This window comes from Glossina fuscipes, unplaced genomic scaffold, assembly GCF_014805625.2.
Source record: "Glossina fuscipes isolate IAEA_lab_2018 unplaced genomic scaffold, Yale_Gfus_2 0, whole genome shotgun sequence".
Taxonomy (NCBI): Eukaryota; Metazoa; Arthropoda; class Insecta; order Diptera; family Glossinidae; genus Glossina; species Glossina fuscipes.
The window spans coordinates 17,553,865-17,575,199 of NW_023998414.1; the positions used below are offsets into that span (position 1 = coordinate 17,553,865).

General features: G+C 33.9%; 1 protein-coding gene across 1 annotated transcript; it reads right to left on the bottom strand.

Moving 5' to 3' along the window:
* Positions 1-222: 222 nt before the first annotated feature.
* LOC119642146 (sodium-dependent nutrient amino acid transporter 1-like) lies at positions 223-20,724 on the bottom strand. Its single transcript, XM_038041138.1, has 11 exons — positions 20,641-20,724; positions 5,679-5,868; positions 3,028-3,117; positions 2,752-2,971; positions 2,419-2,689; positions 2,241-2,344; positions 1,803-2,169; positions 1,607-1,706; positions 1,367-1,543; positions 1,202-1,296; positions 223-490 (listed from the first exon to the last, which is right to left on the bottom strand). The coding sequence occupies exons 1-11, from the start codon at positions 20,719-20,721 to the stop codon at positions 314-316; spliced, it is 1,872 nt and encodes a 623-aa protein (XP_037897066.1). The 5' UTR covers positions 20,722-20,724; the 3' UTR covers positions 223-313.
* Between the last annotated feature and the right edge of the window lie 611 nt (positions 20,725-21,335).

Sequence of the window (21,335 nt, forward strand, 5' to 3'; positions counted from 1 at the left end):
CCTTTCATCTTACTTACTATCGCTCAGCTTACTTTAGTCTTAGAATTTACTTCTCTGATCTAAATAAATTGTAATAATAATAGTAATAATAATATCATGTCCGGTAATATAGCATACGTTACGTTGCCAGTACGCCGAAAGACTCCCTTATTATTGCTATTGCTTTTCCATTTCATTGGGATTTATTTTACTTTTTATTAAATGCAAAAACCGAACGATCACTTTTTACTATTGCTATTAACAAACTTTACATCTCATATATTTTATCTAATATTAGGGAGAAATCTTTACTATATCGTGTTATTTAAATTAATTAATTTTTTAAATCAAATATATTATAGATTTTTTGCCAAAAGAAACCCATTTTTTTGCTGCTTGCTTGCCGAAGGCGCTCTTCCGTCAATTTGCTTTTAAACTCGCACCATTTAGCCCTTGTCTCTGAATTGGTTGGGCCCCATTTGCCGCTAGGAGTTAAAGTAGCTTTAATAGTCTAAAGAGAGAAGAAACACAAATAAAAAATTATACAAATATGTTCTCATTATAGCAACGAGTGAGACGATGTAGCAATATTATCAATCACTTTCTGAATCGATTTAAGTCTGATTGTCCGTCGGTCCGTTTTGTTTATGTAGTCAGCCTACAAGTCGCAATTTTTGAGATATTTTGGTGAAATTTGATACGCCGACATGTTTTGACCCAGGATCAAGCACCACTGAAAATGATTCGAATCGGACAACTTTTTCAACCATGTCCGCTATAAGTCTTCTATCTTAAAAGGTCGTTATGTGACTAACTGTTCTAACCAAAATGTGGATGTAGGGTATTCGATTTTGAACCGCGTTTTCATTTGTTTAACATTCAGAAAGGATGCTTTGCAAATAGAACAGAATATGTGTACTTTTAACTATTCTGAGATTTGAAATTTATTTACTTATGTTGAGTAAACTGTCCATCACGCTGCTAGTAGAGCAGCAAAACTAAAATTTGGCACTTATCATAATAATATTTGAGAGTTTATCACATAGGCAAATGTTTACTACCATCTCCAAGAAATTGCAATTTTACATCAATATTTATCAAATCATGTCCACATACACACGCATAGCCGCCTTGATCTAACAATTTCATAATCCTTATTGATATACAGACTTTTTGACCGCATGTCATATTTTCTGGATGCTTAATATAAAGTTAAACTTACTGTTGTAATACTGTTTTGGTAATGGGATTGAATATACCATAACGCCCATAAAGGGAATTGAGATAAGCCTATCGCAAAGAGTATCCATCCAGCCACTGAAAAATAAATCAAACATGCATGTCAACCGATAAAGAGTCCTGGCCTTTGAAATTGTAATAAGTATACCCTCAGCCGATTTTGGATAAACATATCCTCTGTACGTAAGAGCTTCAATATTTAACATAGAATAAATGAATATAATTAGCATCATTACTGGTGTTAGAAATGACCAACACAACCGCCAATAGATTGTAACCTTTCTATGAGTCATGAATTCAATGTCATCACAAAGATTCTGTAAACCTAGAGATGAAAGTTATATTCAATTATTGAAAGCAAGTTAAGCGTGTACATTGTAAAACATACCATATAGCCAAACAATGCCCACTAACTGGAATATAGCCAGGACAAATATCACATAAGTGCCACCATAAAAATCTACTAAATTTAATATCCATTGTCCTCCCTAACAAAAAAAAAAAAAAAATAAGGCAAATAAAACAAAAAATAAATTTTAAATTTGTGCGTTTCTCACTCAATAGAATAGAAATGCATCGCTTACCGGCGTTATATAAACTAAGCCCAATAGGAAGCCGCAAATGGATGTTATTAGAGCTACAATCCAGAACTGAATAGATTTGAATTGATCACAAATGATCGTTACAATCGCGCTCTGTAAGGCTACTATGGAGCCAACGCCCAATACAAACAACATGAAGAAGAATAATACGGCGAAGACTTGTGGTACGGCCTGAAATTTCGCTATAGCATCTGGATATGATATAAACGCTAGCCCTGTTCCACCCTTTACCACCTCTTTAATATCTGCTATGCCGAGGTTGTGAGCCAAATTTCCAAGAATTCCGAAAATTGTTATCCCTGCTATCAAACTTGTTATCGTATCCAAACCAGTGACAATTAATGCGTCTCTGTTGCAGATATCAAGCCGCGTTAATAATTCCCATCATTTACATAAGAATTTTTATTTTGATATAAGTACCTATAAATATTGTGATCAAATCTGTTATAGGAGGAAAACATAATAACTGGTCCAAGGCCAACTGCCAGGGAGAAGAAACACTGGACAACAGCCTCCTTCCATACCTGGAATAAATTGATTTTTTTTTTTTTTTTTTTTTATTAGCTCATTGATTACAAGTAAGTACAAGATGTTTTACTTTTAGATTAAGCAATTCACTCCAGTTTGGCTTGAGGAAAAATAAAATACCATCTTTGGCTCCCTCCAAAGTTACGCTACGGACTAGTAGAGCAATTAGGACCACATAGGGAAAAATAGCCAGAAAGTAAGCTGCTTTACCGGAACTTTTCACACCACGTCGTATAACCAAGAAAATGATAACCCACGAGACAAATAGGCAAATAGTTAAATTCACATCCGGTAATCCTATGCCATCATCAATTTGATTTTTCTCTTTAACAACTTCTTTGCTGAAATGAAATACGTAAATAATTTATTGCTTGTACGAGATGACAGTTCTTTATTAACTCACACAAAGTACAATTCTGAACTACTTTGTAGCTTCCTTGTCGTATTTGGCATTTGATCCTTGGGTAATGAGTCTACACAGGCTTCCTCCCAACTATCACGACAGAAAGTCCATGGTAATACTGATTGAAATGATATTCCCATATAATAAAGAGTTAGAGCGATGAGCGATGAATAATAGGTTATAATGCACATTGTACCCACAGCCTGGCCATATCCTACACCTAAGATGATAACATTAAATAATATATCTTAACATTTAAACAAAGAAAATATTTACCTAAAAACGCAGGACAAATAGACCAAATTTTGACGGAACCTTTGCTGGTAAATTGTCCCAGGCACATTTCTAGATAATACATGGGTTTACCTAAGAGTTTGCAAAACTTATATAAAATTTCAAATCTTATTAAATTCGTCTAGCATGTACCTATCGGTCCGCGTTTATGTGACGGCGAAAAATTAAACAAATACTCGTATTTCGGGACATATGTTATAATCGTATATCTACGTGATCGAAGTATCCTACCGTTAACCTTTTTCCTAAATTGTAATTATGGACTAATTTGTATCATAAAATATTAAAACCTTTTTCGGTAGGGCTCACTAATCATGAGAAATCTTCCATGGAGTGAATTCTAAGAAATAGACACATGTGGTTCAAATTTGGCCCATTTAATTTTTATGGCAAATTACTGTCATGAACAAATTTGCATTATGAAACATTAACAATTAGGTCCATTTTGGCACGCAAGGATCTACATTTTCTGACAATCCCTGCGGCGATATTTGAAAAATAGACCAACGTGGTCCAAACTCAGTAACGTTGACTTCTTTGTTAATTTACTACTATAAACAAATTTTTACCGTGAAATAGCGCAAATTATACCCTTTTACCTTATAAAGATTTGGTTCTAAAAGGAACGCAAATATAAAAGGGTGTTCAAAAAATCGCACCAGTCGAACCAAATTTTTCATACCAACTTAGAATATCAAAGTGCTACTTTGAAGTCTGTGCTTAGAGTGATTGAAAACTTTCGAGATTATGCGTTTTTATGACTAAATTCCTCTTATACACAATTAGCACAATTTCAATTCCAACTCGATTACGGCATGTGAAATCTCAGTTTTTATAGCGATCCCGTGAATCATAGAATGCTTAAAAACATATTTAAGTTGATTAAACTTTAACCAGTAAATTATGAGAGAGTAAAAACCAGTCTTGAAAAAAAATATGGTTTATTGGAACCCATATAGGCGCTGTTTATGACATTTACAAGTCAAGCAATTAACCAATTATTAGTCAAAAAGTTGTTTAAGGAAAGCTAGTTAAAATGTTAGTTCAAATGGACAAGGTCGACAGTTGAATCCCCTGCGTCATTCCGTCTAACAGAGTTCTTCACCTACCTTATTGCCATGAAAATATTGAAGTGGGAGGAGGAAAAATTCTTTTTGCTAAGCATGCTTATATGGGAAGAGATCCATGTCTTCCATCCAAACTTGTCATAGTAAATGTATATCCCAAATCATTGTTCCAAAAATTTGTACTTTTTTGACTTAAAAGTGACCATTTTTCGTAAGAAATTTTATATGTATATATATATATACATAATGGGATTGATATGATGATTCGAACTAAGATGAGCCCATCTTTTCTTATAACGATCTATTCAGAATCATTTCCTCAATCGACTGAAGTTTCCCTGCGGCTCTGAGGGTTTTCCATGTACTTTTGTGTTCACCCTATCTGGCTACAACTCGTAAGAAACGTGAAACTGTACAGGGGGCATAGAAGCCTAATTTTTAATATTTAACGATTGGAATGGGTCTATAATAGTAATTTCGCAAAGAAAGTAATTGCATGAAACTTGGATCACATAGATCGATGTCATTTCATATACGGGCTTTCACGGCGGGTAAGTCTCTATATGACAACATGCTCAAATTTTTAGCACTTTGGGATGAAAATCCTTGAGAAATAATAAGATCTTTTGCAAATATACTAATTTGCTAAATTTCAACCGGTTGACGCTTTGACCGCCTTTCTATATAAATGTTGCCAGGAAAAGCATGGCTTCACATGGAAACAAAATAGAATTTTTATTATTTAAAACGAAAACAAGTCGAGAATAGGCTTAGATGACGCAGTGTAGTGTTAACAGTCAACCCCCTGGTCGTACACAGTGCTTTTACTTATGTTCTAATGTATGTACTTATGTATGTAAAAGTTATCATGAACAATTTTTCTAATTCTACTGCATTTTCCGTGACACTTACCTCATTGCTCTTGTATTTATGAAGTTTACAGCGTATAAACTTTTACAATTTGATAATGACTTTTTTAATTTAACACTAACGCATACAATTTTAAACAATGTAACTCACTACGTTCGCCATAAAGTAAATAAAATATGTAAAAAGCTTATAGCGCCCGCGGCCCGCGGCCCGCCATAAAATACCCCACGTGACTTCGTTTGACACAGTCATTCATATGAAGTCTTTTCAGAATAAAGCTTCATATCGGAAGTAGTCAAAAATTGGCTCCAATTGGTACCATTTCGCCCTTAGGCCGAAAGACGACAAAAGTTTGCGGTGTGTATGTGGGTTGAGCATAAGAGAACAACGGAAACGGACAAACAAACATTCGGAAACTAATTCTGACTCGACCTGTACATACTCTTAACATACTCTTGTACCACAAGCGATCTATGCTAAAAGGTATAGATTTCGTATAACATCTAAATTATTATAAGATTTGTCAATGAAGAAGAACTGTCGACATTGGGGGATAATATAACTTGAGCTACTATCTGTCTGCTGCCTACAAAAGTTGCACATAACAAAGAATTGATCTTATATAGTCATGAATGTGCTAAGTTCACGTTAAAGCAATCTTATCTCAGCCGTTCATTAACTATAGTTATAGCATACCTATGACAATTAGGACAATTATGTAGGGTATTAGGAAGGCGCCTCCACCATTTTCATATGCGGTAAAAGGAAATCGCCACACGTTGCCCAGTCCGACCGACATGGATATGCAGGACATTAAAAACTCAAGTCCATTTGACCAATTTGCACGTTCGTTTTCATCAGTTTTCCCACTCTCTTTATTGCAACGCTAAAATGGTAAGAACAATAAAATGTTAAAATGCAAAAATAACGCAAACTGTATAAAATATACCGACATTTAATTAATGGAAAAATCCATACTAATGTAAGGTATTAGAGCACATTACCCGACAAATAGTTCCTCTTACAATATCTTCTTTTTTTTTTTTTTTATACGGTTTGGATGAGTATCATTCGGAATATTTTCCGAAGTTATAACGAGTAGATCGTCATCGCTTTGCGAGCTTGGGAGTTTGGGAGGTAGATGTTTTGCAATTAATTTCATTTAAAAATATATTTGTGTATACATATGTATGTATGTATCGTGTCAACATGTTTTGGTCAATATTTTAACTAAAGTAGGCGTTGCTTACATGGTAAGTTCAGAGCAAAAAATTTATTGTATTACATATGTATATAATATAGAAGAAGGGTAAAAGGCCGATCTGAGATAGCAAGTTTCTTTACTTCATTAACATTTTTGTTACTCGAAAAAACAATGCAAGCAATATTTTCTGGTTATTTCTGAAGAAGTCTTCATTTGAACGCCCCCTATACGTAATTTTGCGTAATTAGTGCTAACATTGCTCTTTGTGCACTCATTGCTTTTCTTTTTTCATTATATTTAGTTCCATGTCTTAGGTAGACTCGGATACGAAGGCGAAATATTGTACATTAGTTGTGTGCTCTAATTTTAGGAGTTTTGGAAGAGAGTTTAGTAAACACTATATCGTACTGCGTAATAAGGTTACTCGATTTCAATATACAATCATCGGACTTTATGTCACGTTGTACTTGATCTTTTCGAAAGCAAAACTATGCAATTCTCTTGAGCACTGAACAAATAGAATTATAAATGAACAACAAATTTGTTTATTAATACATACTGCAAGCCGTCGCAGTTGAAGGCCCATATCAAATTCGAAACAAAGTTGTCTTGTTGAGTTGAGTTCAAAGCGTTAGAACACTATGCGAATGATTCAAAAGAAAAGAGGTAGCCGAGACACCTGTGCAGGTAAAAAGCATCAAAATGTTATCCGTTGAAGTATCCATGAAGAATGAGCAAAATCGATGGTAGTTGAACCGCCCACTTAATATTGTAGTGTATTAAAATTTGACTCTTTTGTCAATGTCTTTCTAACAAGCAGGAGCAAGTCTCAAAAACCCCGTAAAGGGTACATATTCTTGACCAATGTCAAATTCGGAACGCATCTATGTTCGTCCGTCCGTGCAGCATGCGGGGGGATAAATATTCGCCCGTTTACAGAAACAAAGATGATATCGCCTACAAACTTGCAAAAAATCTTTGAAAATGAGTCAGACATTTCAAAGAACACCCCTACCACGCCCACACGTCTGTATAACAAAAACTATGAAGACCTATGTTTTCCGTGTTTTTTTTTGGTAGAAAAAGCCAACCGTTTCCACCCAATATTACAGAATGTGAAAATTTAGCTCTTCTCTTGTCTTTTAGGGTATGAATTTTCTATATCCATCAACGTGACGTGAAGCGGATATAATTTTCGTACTTATATTTATTAAGATCGATCTCATGGGCGAAAAAGATCAAAAACGGTCCCATTCGGTTGATATTCTTCACAATCTTTTGACATGGTAAAATACTATTTTTAATCGATTCTTGTCAAGAAATGTTAGAAACGGAAAGTTGTTTTAATGTAATGCCTCTTTTTAAAATGGAGCTAAGTTATTTTAAAAAACGTTTGCCTTTGGATCGGAACAAGTCGCCGTACCAAATTTCATTATAATATCCCAAAAATTGTAACCTGTAGATTAAACACACAAACACATTCATCAGGCAAATAGACGGACGGAGATATTCAAATCGATTCAGAAAATGATTTTAAATCGATGCGGTACAGAGATTAGAGATAGGTATATGTCAAGTTCTTCTGGAAGCTCGATAAATGCATCTAAACTTAATACGTATCCCTGCCGCAAGTGACGTAGTGTATAAAAAGCAACTGATATAATTCAAAATCACTTTTGTGATATTTCAGCCTAAGTTCCAAAACGTGTTCCGCTATCAGTCATGGATTATGAATGAAAACAGCTTCAAATTGTAAGCTTTGTTGTAAATTGTGTTGTTATGGACACCCATAATAATAATCATCAAAAAAGCAAAGTAGGTTTCCATTGGTTTTTCCAGCCGCAACTCGACAGACAAAGGTGGACAATGATCGAAATAGTGAACAAATGGGACATATTTACATTATATATTTACGTGCTCGATGTGACGGATACAATAAACCTTCAAAATGCTTCGAATCACTTAATAATTTGGTGATATTTCTTTTAAAGTTTCAGATACACATCGGCAATCGTTGTGGCTGTGTGGATCACAAAGTTTTCCTGTTGTCGTGTCGTTGCGTGGATGAAAAGGATAAAAAGTTCGATAAAAACATAAAAGAATTTCACGACGATTCAGATTTATGTCTTCACTTTCTAAAGCCCTTCATGTTCATATCTTATCAAGCTTTCTTTGCGTTTATTGAACTATTTCTCTCTCTGTATTGAAAAAACAAAAAACATTTATCGTAAAAATATTGTAATAATAAATTTTATCATCGTTCTCAAAAAAAAATAATAAAAACATTTATTTGTTTGATTTTATTTTGATTTTATTTCTTATCATTAACTCATTAAATTTATTATATTTATTTTTTATTATAGCTAAGGATAAATAAATAAAAAAAAATTCATTTAACTTATAATTAATAATTCAAAAACTACGTCAGAAATTTCATCATTTGATAAGGCTTAAAAAATCAATAAACATACATACGACGGCCCAGTATTGATTAATAATTAACGATTAAGACGAAGAATTGCGAGTCGAGGAAAGCAGAAAATTATATTTAGTTTAGATCGAGTTCGCAATGTCTACTGACTCATAAATACACGCTTGCCTACATGCAATTACTTTTCTCGTTTACCTTAATCCCAACACCCCTCACTAACTCGGGTTAATTCGTGTTAAAAATTGTATTTACCCCTAAGAAGTCGACCATTAATGTCGTAAATACCGTGTACCACTTTGCCTCATACAGTTATTTATTTATTATCAGGTTAATGTGCAAAGCCGAGAAAATATACTTTTTAGTGGACCTCTCACATGTATGGGTCAGATCCAAAAAATTGACATACCTTGTCCAAATTTCAGTTAGTTTAATTAGTTTTTAGTTCAGATATGTATGATCAATCAATTTTCGTTGCAAAACATTAAAAATTAAGCCGTCCACTGCCTCCTACTAGCATAGGTTTTACTACCAGTTTTACTCCACATTTAATTGTCGAATATATTTACACATATTCAATGAAATGAAATGAAAACTCAAACCTCCTATGTCAGCTCTCCAAGCAAGTGAGTAAGTGTCCATCCAAGGAAAGCAACTTTTTAATCTTAAAAGTCTCTAAGCTAATTAGCAAAGTACAATTTGATGATCGGCTAATCTATCGCATCAGAGTTCGATCCTGTGTCTTTCGGTTGAAAGGTGAACATCCCAACCACTAGACTACACAATAGTCATGCGTGACTCAATAATTTTTATTCAAGTGTTTAAAGTTACAATAGAAATAAAAAAATTATAATTTTTCGTATGGCAAAAAAAACTACAGCGTCCAGTAATGAAGCGCAGTAAAGAAAGAACTGCGGCCAAGCGCAATTAAAAGTCGATAGAGCTTTTTATGCTCATAGAGACATATGTTGTAACTAGATTGCGAACCCACGCCATCAATAACGCAATGCAATTCTGTTACTTATCTTTGGATACACCAGGTATTTACCTATGAAATGGGAATTTTCATAGAAAAAAAGAATCCTATCTGTATCTTAATTCTCTTATACATCGGAAAACCAACTCAATCCTTTTTATTTTCGAAAACTTGTATGTAACTTGTTCAAATCAACAGTGAATATTTTGCACATGGAACGCCGCTTATCTGAACTATCTGAGCAAGTCAAATATCTTGCACACCTAGGTTTTCTAACCGCTTCGGCATCAAATTTCAGAAACTTGTATTGGAAATGTAAGCGAATATGTAACCCAAGCTTGCTTAGCCCTTGCGATGCTAATATTTTAAGGTTTTTATAATGCCTTACGTCGAACGTAAACTAATGTAAATGTAGTTCGTTTGCCAAGTTCCCCGGGCAACGCTCCTTTGACATCGTAACTAGCGTCGGAAACGTGCTTACTATTGACATAGCACCGCATTAACCGCATTAACCGCATTAAAAGATGCTATGATGAAGAAGTAACTATTCTTCTACACGATCTTCGAAAGTACGGATGTGCTGTAATTGATGGTTCAATTTAATCGAGAACCTATCTAAATGAGCAGGAGATAGCAATGCTTTGCGAAGATTGATCATGTTTGGCGAAAATTGTCAAAGCCAACGGGGAGGAAAATGAATTTTATTTTGATGAAATTTGGCTTTGGGCCAAGAATGAGTGGGTCGTGGTGCACTATTTTTTACTTGCTTTTTAAATAACTTAACAAATATCTCTCAAACCACCTTACGTTTGCTTATTTATTTTCCTTGTTTTTTTTCTAACATCGTTTGAGTTTCTAACATAGCTTTACTTGTCAGTTATTATTATCAAGCAAGTTCAAGATGACAGTTTTATGAAGACTTGTTCGCCTCCCTCTTTGTTATTGGAAACGGTAAACTCACTATGCCTATCAATCAAAAGCATTATAAATCGATGATTTTTTTCTTTTTTTTTTTTTTTTTGTTGCGTCCTATAGCATCAATTCGATGTAAAAGTGACTTTGATCTTAACTGATTGAATATGTCTTACTGTTATTATCAATTATTCTTTAACTACTTCAGTTAACACTTCTCAATTGCTACGCTCAATTGTTGTCGTCTTTTATGTCCATCACAATCATTACCTTTGACATAAGAAAGACGAACAAAGACTTGACCCCCTTACATTGTCAAGCACATAAAACTTTCACTGCATTCTCTCACTCTGACTTCTATACACAAGCAGGTAATTAAATCAAACAATAAACAACATAAATATGTATCTTAAAAGTTTTTCCTGCTTACATCATAAAAGAGCACGGTGTGTGTGTGTGTGTGTGTGTGTGTGTGGGTGATTCTTTCTTTTTTTTGTCTTCTTCCTTTTTTGTTTTTCTTTTAAAGGGATTGTAATGTACAAGGTGTATGTCAGGGGGGAATTCATAGCATCATTAATCGGTTAACTATTTTTGACGAGTATACTCGTCATTAGTAAATTTTTGCAACGCAATTTAGAGACGTATTTTGCAAAGGGTTCGTAACAGTTAACTTGTTAAGTACACTTCATAGAGTAGATTTATTTAATTAATTTTTGACATTACGTTGATCAAAGGCATACTCTTTACTGCATATAAACAGATATCAAAAAAAAATTTTTGTTTATATTTTTGTTTTTGTTACGTCGTTCCTTTCAAGATACACTTCATGTTTATTACTTTCTGCTAATTAAAATAGTTTCTCTTTTTATATCGCATGAATGAAAAACTTATTAAATATTGTCGACTAACGCAACTTCAATGCACTTCAACGTGAATAAAAAACATGATGTTTACCGACTGTAGGCAGAATAAATAGATTTTTTTGTTTACTATCCGAAAAATAAAAACAGAAAACAATTTTGTATAAGTATCAGCGAAATTACATAAACCACAAATATATATTCTTTGGCGCGACGTCCGTTTTCAAATAGAAAAATTAATAGTAAGTTACATATTTCTGCTTATCAAGTTTGAAAATGCTCTTACTACGACTCTAGATTGTTAACCAGGAACTTAAAGTGCACGTGCAAGGATTAAATTAAATAGCGTTAAGTACCGCTATGTATCAGTAGTACTAAGCATTTTATGAAATTTTCATATTTCCCTATCCCAAATACTATTGTTATCAAAATGTAAGTCCAACGTCATTTTGACTATATCGACACCGGTGCGTTATGAATTCTTCTTGAGGTTAACTATTAACTGTTAAACTCGAATACTATATGTAAGCCTTACGGGCATGCTTGCATAAAGTCACTTGACGCAGATATATCTTTGTTTCTGCATCTTATAATACGCCTTTTTCCCACTCCATTGGTTCCTCGCGATTTTTTCAGCAGAAAGTCAACTATTATTACTCCGCTCGATTCGCTTTATTTAGTTCACTCTGGCTGTCACATATTTTCGGAACTCAACAAACCGTCACTAACACGTCTTTTGGCTCCGAGACGAAAAATCCACGTTTTTGATAAAAAAAAAAAAAGAAGAAAAACATGCGTATCTCATCATTTAATGAAGACTATTGTATTATTGTTAAAGTTCCCGTAAAAGGTATCAGTAAATTTATTCAATATAAATCAGTTTAATCAATTCGCCACACATACTATAACTTAATTCATTAAGGGGTGTCCCCTTGCCCAAATGTCTATCCATCCACACATTGTCCTATACATTTTATACTTTCTCAGCACGTTTGTAAATTACTTCATTTGGCAGATTTCGACAAAATTCTCAGAATTAAAATCGAGCAAAAGAAGGTGAGTATAGTTTATGTCGGTCGGAAGGTGGAGAGTTACGCCAAAAAATAGCCCACAAATTGTTGAAAAAAATATTTAAGTAAACAAAATATTAATCAACAAGTAAGAACCTATAAAAGTTATAGTCGGAACAGTCGACCACAGCACAGCTTTTCGCCCGTTCTGCTAATAATACACTAAAAATGACACCTTATTTTCATGGAGAATGCACAAAACGTCACATACGTCAAGTACAAAAATCATATTCGGCCGTGACCGAAAACAAGGAAAACTCTATGTTATAGGGTGGGAGCAGTTGATTTTTTCTATTTTCAAAGCGAGAGTGAAAGTTTATATGGTGCATGTATTACAGTTTCTGTTGCGTAAGCATGGGGGCATTGTAGGCGTGTCCTTTCATCGGTTTTAGGGCGTTTTCGAATTCTTTTGCAAATATTATAACGGAAATTCTTGCGCGCAGGTTGATATTGAAAATGGGTCAAATCGGTCGAAGGACACGTCTATCGTACCACGTGAACCAAGATCACTTCTATTTTTCAGAAGGCATAAAAAATTGTTTTTTTTTGCTCATTACTTATACACTGCAACAGATAAATCTACAAAAGTTTGGATTTGGTATTTTCTATGGGTGATGCTGCATGCCGATCAAACAACACGCCTATAACGCCTATACGTCTACACAACCAAAGCAAAGAAGATCTTTGCTTTCCGTGTGCTTTGCTCATTGCTAATAAACTGCAATAGATATGCGATATAAATTTTCACAAAATTGTTCTATAAGAATATTAAAAATAGGCCACGCCTACCCAATATTACGAAATGTGCAAATTTATATATTTTCTCTTTTTCAATCTTTTCTGGGATGATGGCGACAGGTATAAAAGATTCGGTCGCAACCGAATATACTTTTCTTACTTGTTATTATTAATAGAGATTCGAAAGAGTATTGAGTAAACAATAAAAAGAGCGCATTCATCAATGCGCAAATGTATGTAAATATGAGTTTAACAAATGCGATCAGTTTTTGATCTGCAATTTATTATTATTTTTATTACTATTATTGTTGTTATTATTGTTTATTCAAACAAAGTAAATTAGTTCCAATATACGGTCTAGAACTAAAAAATTAAAAAAACACTTAAACCCTAGCTATCCTAAGTACCTCATATATATAAATCTAGCGTGTTAAATTTATTGCTTAGTCAATGCCCCAAATACACAATATTTGCTAATATTTTTATTTATGCCCACAATACATCTATTTAAAACATTCAGTAAAACTCCGACTGTACTAATAAACTATCGTCCGGCTTAATAATCCTGTCAAAGCCACAACGTAGAGTTCCAACAATAACAAAACAAAAGTAAACCATAGCAGATCAAGTAGACCATCAGGCATTGCATTTTTTACTTTTACACTTGACGACGGCGTCTTATCATAAGGGTTAACATCGTAATTGTTAACAAATCGACACGCAACGCGAAGTGGATGACCGACCTCATAATTTGTACGAGTTTGTTCAAATTCGGTAAAGTTACTTTCTATGCCAAGTGACTATTATGAACTCATCGTAATCATGGTATACAAAAAATCAGACCTCTTTACAAAGGTTTACCATCCATGAGGGCACCTAATATGAACCAACTTTTCAGATCAATTTAGAATGGTGAAATACCGTGTACGCAGCAAACTTTCCCCAGGAACTTTGAAAATACCATTATTTTTTCATATAAGGACTTTTTAAAATAAGGCATTGTGTGAAGAATTGTCGAAAAAGTGGCCTAATCCAATCTTAATTAAAATAATAAAAGGTGGATCTATCTTGGACCCTTATGAATATTACATGCACCCAAACAAAGTTATTATAAGCAGGGTTAACTCAAAGTGACGGAAAAATTTTGATTGAGAACTAAACTTTTGTACCTATGCTCTGTATTTAAGTCAACAGATCAACTATATACCTAGGCCTAGATTTATAGAATACAGGTGTTTATCTACTGGCGCTATACTCCTTAAGGTAATAAGGGATTATATTGTACGCTTATCATACAGATTATATCACATACGTTCAGAGGGCTTAGAAAAGACCAACCTTTTATTATAAGTATATCGAATCTGCCTACTATTCGCTCTCCCCTCTAACTCATCTGCTCATCTATTTTTGTGTTCAATCTGAAGATCGTTATTTTTGAAATATTCTGATGAAACCTGATAGACAAGTCTTGGCGCAGAGACAAATCATATTCAAAACAGCTTAAATGGAAACCTTTATATTACCGCTTCGTACAAAACGTCTTATTTTAAAAAATCGTTATAAGGGAATAAAATTTGCAATTTTTGAAAAATTTCTCGACAAAACTCGCTGAATAATATTATTTTGAGATAGTATTGGGAACCAAATTGATATGAAAAATTTTGACTGGTGTGGATGTACCGCCTATTACATAACCATTGCTACGAAAAGTAAGCCTTTACATGACGAAAAAGGTCCACAATTGTAGTTCGACATAAAAATCAATTGTACAAAATTTGGACCATGTAGGCCTATCTTTTGAGGCCCCGTCCCGCGTAGAAGTGGAGATGAAAAGCAAGTCTTTGCATGGCAGCAGAGTCTTATTTCTAGTAGAAAATTGATTTTGCTGGATGTAGTTACCGCCCGTCGAGGGGTTCGGGCCTTTTTCACTATAACGACTTTTACCTGGACACAAATTTTTGATATTTTATTATACAAATAAATGAACAATTATATTAAGTGAAATGGTGTAGGGTATTTAAAGGTTAGTCTTCTCCAACCAAGATATATTTAGTTGTTTAAATAACATCAGTTTAGAGCTTAATTATGTTTGCGGTGAGCACACGCTCAGGTTGATTTTTTTTGTATTATTTAATTATTATTAATCAGATGAATATGAAATTAAAAAATTAATTATTAAAAATTTCAGAAAACAAGTAAATGATGCATTTACCGGAAAGTAATTACCAACCTTCTAATGACTCCATAATAAGCAAAACAAAAGATGATAATGATAATAAGCAAATGAGAAAGTTTAATCAATTTAAGACAAATCTCTGTCACCCACCACCTCCCGCCCCTTACATATAAAAAATGAAAAATGCTGGTCGTGTTGTCAGTTACCCGATCCCATTCATTCCTCAATTGAATTACTAGACGGCTTAACTCAACGTTGTAAGCTATATGAAGTCTCTGGCCTATTTTGGATCGATTAAGGCCATTTCCAATTTTTAGTTGTGAGGAGCGGCTAATAACGTGGAACATTACGTCAATATGACGTTTCTTTCCTTTTTTTTTAAAAAATCACGGATACCTTAATTGACATTCATGTCAAATGTCGTGCAGATGTATTGACCAGTTAATGAGACACGCTTGCGTAGCTCTATCCCTTTAAAAGCAAAAAAGTAATCCTAAGAATGGTTTTTTGAGTTGAAAAAGCATGGCGAACTAATGCAAAGGGAAACGACGCGTTGCCGGAATGCAGACCCGCAAAAGATATCCTCCCATAATTCTAAGAAGTTCAAAAGTTCAAACAATCATCGCAATCTTAGACAAGCAAACTTACTGCTTTTTGATCACCGTAGGGCATCAGTTTATTTTTGGGAGCACGCGCCTAGCATAGCGCGCTACAGACAGACGGACATGTACACACTGAGCTAGAATATCACATTGATCAAAAGAAAATTTATTTTTCGATAGATTTCCGCTACAACTTTCGGGGAATTACTTGCCTCCCTCCCGGTCAAATAATGGGACTAACGACATTAAGGACAGACCTGACTGAACCAACTTGTATTGATTGTTGATATTGTAATTATATTATAGCATGTGTAACAAAATGACTAAATTCATTCATATTGCACAAATTTGCTGAGCACGCTTTGAAGGAGGGGTAATAATAATGCAATAGATATAAAAACTCAATATATATTATTATCTTTCGATCTATGACAAGCGTGTTATAGAATAGAACTTCGGCTAATTAGAGAAATTATTGCGAATATTCCTGCACACAATTGCTGTTTTAGACAAACTATAGTGACCACACCCTCAGCAAAGTAAAGTCGCAGTTAACGTTACCGAATAAAAAATTGCAGCCCAATAAAAAAAAAAAAAACAAAAAAAACAAAGAAATAAAAAAAAAATGATAAAATCATTAAATGCAATAAAATGCTTATAGGTTTTTTTTCTCAACAATAAACTATAAATAGTTAGGGGGCTTTTCAGTTTTCCAACACGCAATCTCTTGAATGGCAAATACTTTTTACTAATTTTTTAAATGGCAGAGAGATGGATATCTGTTCTCGGAACAATTTAACAGTGGAAAATTTCACGTAAATGAAACGCCATAAATGTTGAGACCTTGAAGGAAGGAACTATTAAAAGAAAATGTTAACTCACCGTGCGTGTGCGCGTAAGCCAGATGCACACACATCATTCTTCATTAAAAGTCACACCAGATAATCTCTGTTAACATTCACCTGATAAATTTATAAACACCTTTGATAAGCGATTATCACCCCAGTGAGTTTTATCAAAGGGAGTCTGGAACTCTTTCGAGTTTTTACCTAATGTGGGCGTAACTGTCGAAGAGTGTGCATCCATTTTTAAAATGACTTTGTATAAATCAAATTGTAAACCTCAAGCAAGTATGTCGGCAGACATATTTGCCGCTGCATCAATTTCCTGGCTTGAATAGTAAATTCGTTTATAGATGATAAATATAATACTGACACTCTACACAACTTGTGCACTTATATAAGTGCACATAATGTTAAGTTTACGTGGATTTATCCAGCACCCAGAAGGACTGGCGTTAGACTTACCTTTATCTGTCCGTCGGTCTGTTTGGTTTTCTTTTGTTCAATTGCGGCCGACAGGCCGCAATTTTCGAGACATATTGCAATGAAATTTCATACTCTAAGGGATTTTCACCCTACGTTATTGAAAATGATCTGCATCGAACCACTTTTCCAACCACCTCCCAAAAAACGCCTTAAATTGAAAAATCGTTACATCAATATCTGTAGAGTGATTTAAAGTACTATAGTGGTTTTCGTAGTTTTTTTTTTTTTTTTTTGCAAACTTTACTCAACAATTAGAACGAACGGGAATATTTGCAGAGGGAAATTATGCTTGATGTTCATTATTTTTCGAAGCTTTCATCCAATATAAAATGCAAACTTGTATGAACACATTGACATGCACACATATACATGTTGATTATTACCGATGAAAGGCGGAAGTGCATGTCAGAGCATGTGTACCAAAACACATATAAAAATATATGCTAATTATATAAAAAGAAAACAAGTAAGAAAAATACATTCACCTTAAAGCGAATTTTCGGTACCGAGAGTCGGAGGTCAGCATATGAGGAGAATTACGGTTTATTTTCATTTTATATGTTTAGAACTATTTTTACTTGAAACGTTTGCAAAGCTCTATTAAATAGTTCGTCCAATCCTTTTATTGATATATTTTTTAGATCGGAACTTATATGTAAAAGTGAATTGAAAATACGCGTTGCGAAAGGTAAAGAGGGGGAACTAAGCATCAAAAACTAAGCCAGATATATACATATATACTTGTAAATATTCGTAATTTGAGCGTAAAATGCTAAGTCAATATGCCCCCGCGCCACTCGCCTTAAGTCTCGAACTCTCTGCTGTCAGTTTTAAGAACGCTTAAGCAGTCAAAGGGTTGAGCTATTCTTGGCCATAACTATTGATGTAGAATATTGACATGAGATCTCGTAAAAATACTTATTGACTTCAACTAAAAGCGCAACAAATTAGCTGTCACGCCCAAATTTAAGAAAAGTGTGAAAGTCTCAACATATTTTGACTTGAGAGGATGAGCGCGCATCAAGGCTTCGCATTAAGAAAAGAACATTTTTTCTTACTTTCCTTACCTCCGTTTAACTCGACTATTATAACCTTATTCTCGATTAGCGAAGAAGTACAGGGGAGGGACGGGCGCAGCTTTAACTATCTCTAAATATGTTTCCAATCAAGAATTGATGAAATTTCGGACGCTTACTTACTACACAAGGAACAATAAAATTATTCTGAATCTATATTTATCGGCGGCGTGTAAAAAAAACTTCAAAGAAGAGAAGATAAGCAAATATTGAAATTGAAATTGTAACATGTTCCCAATGTGAATAAAATTAAATAATGTTAAGTAAAAAAAACTCGCATCAACTTTGTTTTGTTTTCGTTTGAAATGTTTCAATGGTAATTATTACGGTTGTTTACCTACATGTTTACGGAATTGGATATATAAATATGAGTGAATGCATTTTAGCAAAAAAAAAAATACATTATCGTACCTCGTGTTCCTTTTTGCTACAAATAACGGTATTCATGTGCTAATGTGTTTCGAAAATTTACATACAACGATACGGCTCAGAAACAATTCCCTTTCGACGCATTCGCTGAATATTATAACAGTCTACGACATATCGGCGTCATATCATGCTTCAATTAATAGATATTCAATAATCACATTTCGAACTTACCCATCCACATCTACCGTCGATTTAAACGATCTTTTGGTTGGACAACAACCTACGCTCTTACTTTGAGCAAAGATTAAAGACGAAAATGCGAACGCATCATCTACATCACATCTGTGAAAGACATAGCATACCACCTACAACTGTGTTTCTGCGAATATTATCAGTGAGCGAGCATTTTCAATGCCAATTTTGAATTGCCCAAGCTCATCCATTTATAATAAATGTACTGATGCACGTAGAATATCTTCACGAGCGAACTGCATGTCCTTTCACTTTACGATGAATTCATTACACACAAAAGTACATTTATACTCGACAGTAATACATATTGAAATTTCTAAGCCTTTCTTTGGAGACCTTTTCTTTTCACATTTCGGGGAAAAAATTCACTTTGCCAAAACGTTTGCAACATTCAAAAGAGAATTCCAGAGATGCCATAAAGTATATATATATATATATATATATATATTCTTGATCGACATCAAATTTCGAATCGATTTGAAGCCCACGCCTACAATGAGAACACAAAACCTAGAAGCAAGCTTTAAAAGCCCCATAAAATGTATAAATTCTTGGCCAGTTTCAAATCCGAAATGCGCCTGAGCATGTCCGTCTGCCTGTCAGGCTTACATTGTAATCTATGTGATAGACATTCTTCCCTTCCCAAACTCGAAATTATCGCCTACAAATTTGCAAAAAAAATTTGAAAGTGATCCAAACCGATCACAGGACACGCTTACAGCGGCCACACTGAACACTTCTCGTTTCCTTTTTTCCGATAACAAGCGCTCATAAAGTGCAACACGTACACATAGTTCTTTTGGTTTTTTTTTTTTTTAGCCTTTTTTAGGAAAACTCTGGTGGGTGTAAAAGATCCGGCCCCGATCGAATACAATTTTTGTACTTATTACCTTTTGGGAGGAAATATAAACAATTGCAAACTTCTTCCTCCACACAACGTTCTTTTTTTGAGGAGCTATGATGAAAATGTTCAAATCCAATCTATTTTCAATAGCATTTACATCGAAATTTTATCCGAATCTGACAAAGACAGACATATAGATAGACATGCTTAAATCGATTTAGAATCATTTTCTGAAACGATTGACGTAATCGCATTGGATGCCGTATAAAAAAAGTAGGTCTACCTTAGGTACTGTTTAACATCTTTTTGCCATAAGTGGTTGCGGTTCTCGGAATATTCCTAGAGGAAAAGAACCAGTAATCAAGAAACAATCATACATTTAGATTGTAAGATTAGTATACAAAATAGTTCACAGTACAGAGCAACGGCCACGTACATGATTAGAAGCAGACCAAAATCTTGACATGAGCCTTTCACTGCATAAATGGATTAAGTCAACTTTTTGAAAAATCTTAATTGTAACCGAAAACAAATGCTCTCTTTCTCCCTCCCACCTTCTCTCTCTCTCTCTCTCTTTCTCTCCCTCTCTCTTTGCTTCCATCCAACTGTTGCAGTAAACTAAATGCTAGCTTTGTTTTTTAAGGATAATGTCGTTGCTGCCGCTTTGCAAGAAGAAATACAAAGGGCTTTGCATTGCTATCACTTTTGTTGCTCATGTGGAATATTTGCATATTAAAAACAAAAAAAAAAAAAAGAAAACAAAAACTCCTAATCTTTTAGGAAAATATTATCGAGCAAACAATTATTTATGATTGGTATTTACTTCAATTGTTACCGACGATTGTGTATCGTCGCCGTTGGCTTTAACCTCCATTCGTTCCAAGCTATAAACTTTTTCTTTCATTTTGTTTTTTTTTTTTTTTTCTTTTTGGCTTTTTAATACAATATTTGTTTAACTTATAATAATTAATTTATTGTTGTTAATTTAACTTTTTTTTTTTTGTTTATTCATTTATTTATTTTTGTTTTTTTGCATGTGAAATAAGTTTATGACCTTTTTTATGTTATATTTAATGTTTTATTTAATAATGATTCATGTTTTATATTGTGTTTTTATTTTGTGTTAAACTTTGAATTAAATGAAATTGAACGGAAACACGAACAATTTGTTAAAAGCGAACACGAGCGCGCATTTCACGATACGTACACTTAGAAGGTTTAAAAGGTACTACAAGCTGTTTGATCCAACATCAGTAATTAAATAATATTATAACACAATATCACAAAAACAAAAACAACTGAAACTAAACAAAATTGGCAAAATATTAAATTCAAGAGAATTAGCAACGAAACAATAATTTATTTGCCATAATAATTAGTGTGCGGTAGAAGATGTTCAACACTTCGTGTGCAACACTGCCATAGTCATATCGCATTCGATCGGGGAGCTTCTAAGCCGCTTTGATACCTTCATCCAATAATTGAATTCGTTTCGATAATTATCGTAAAAGGTTCAGC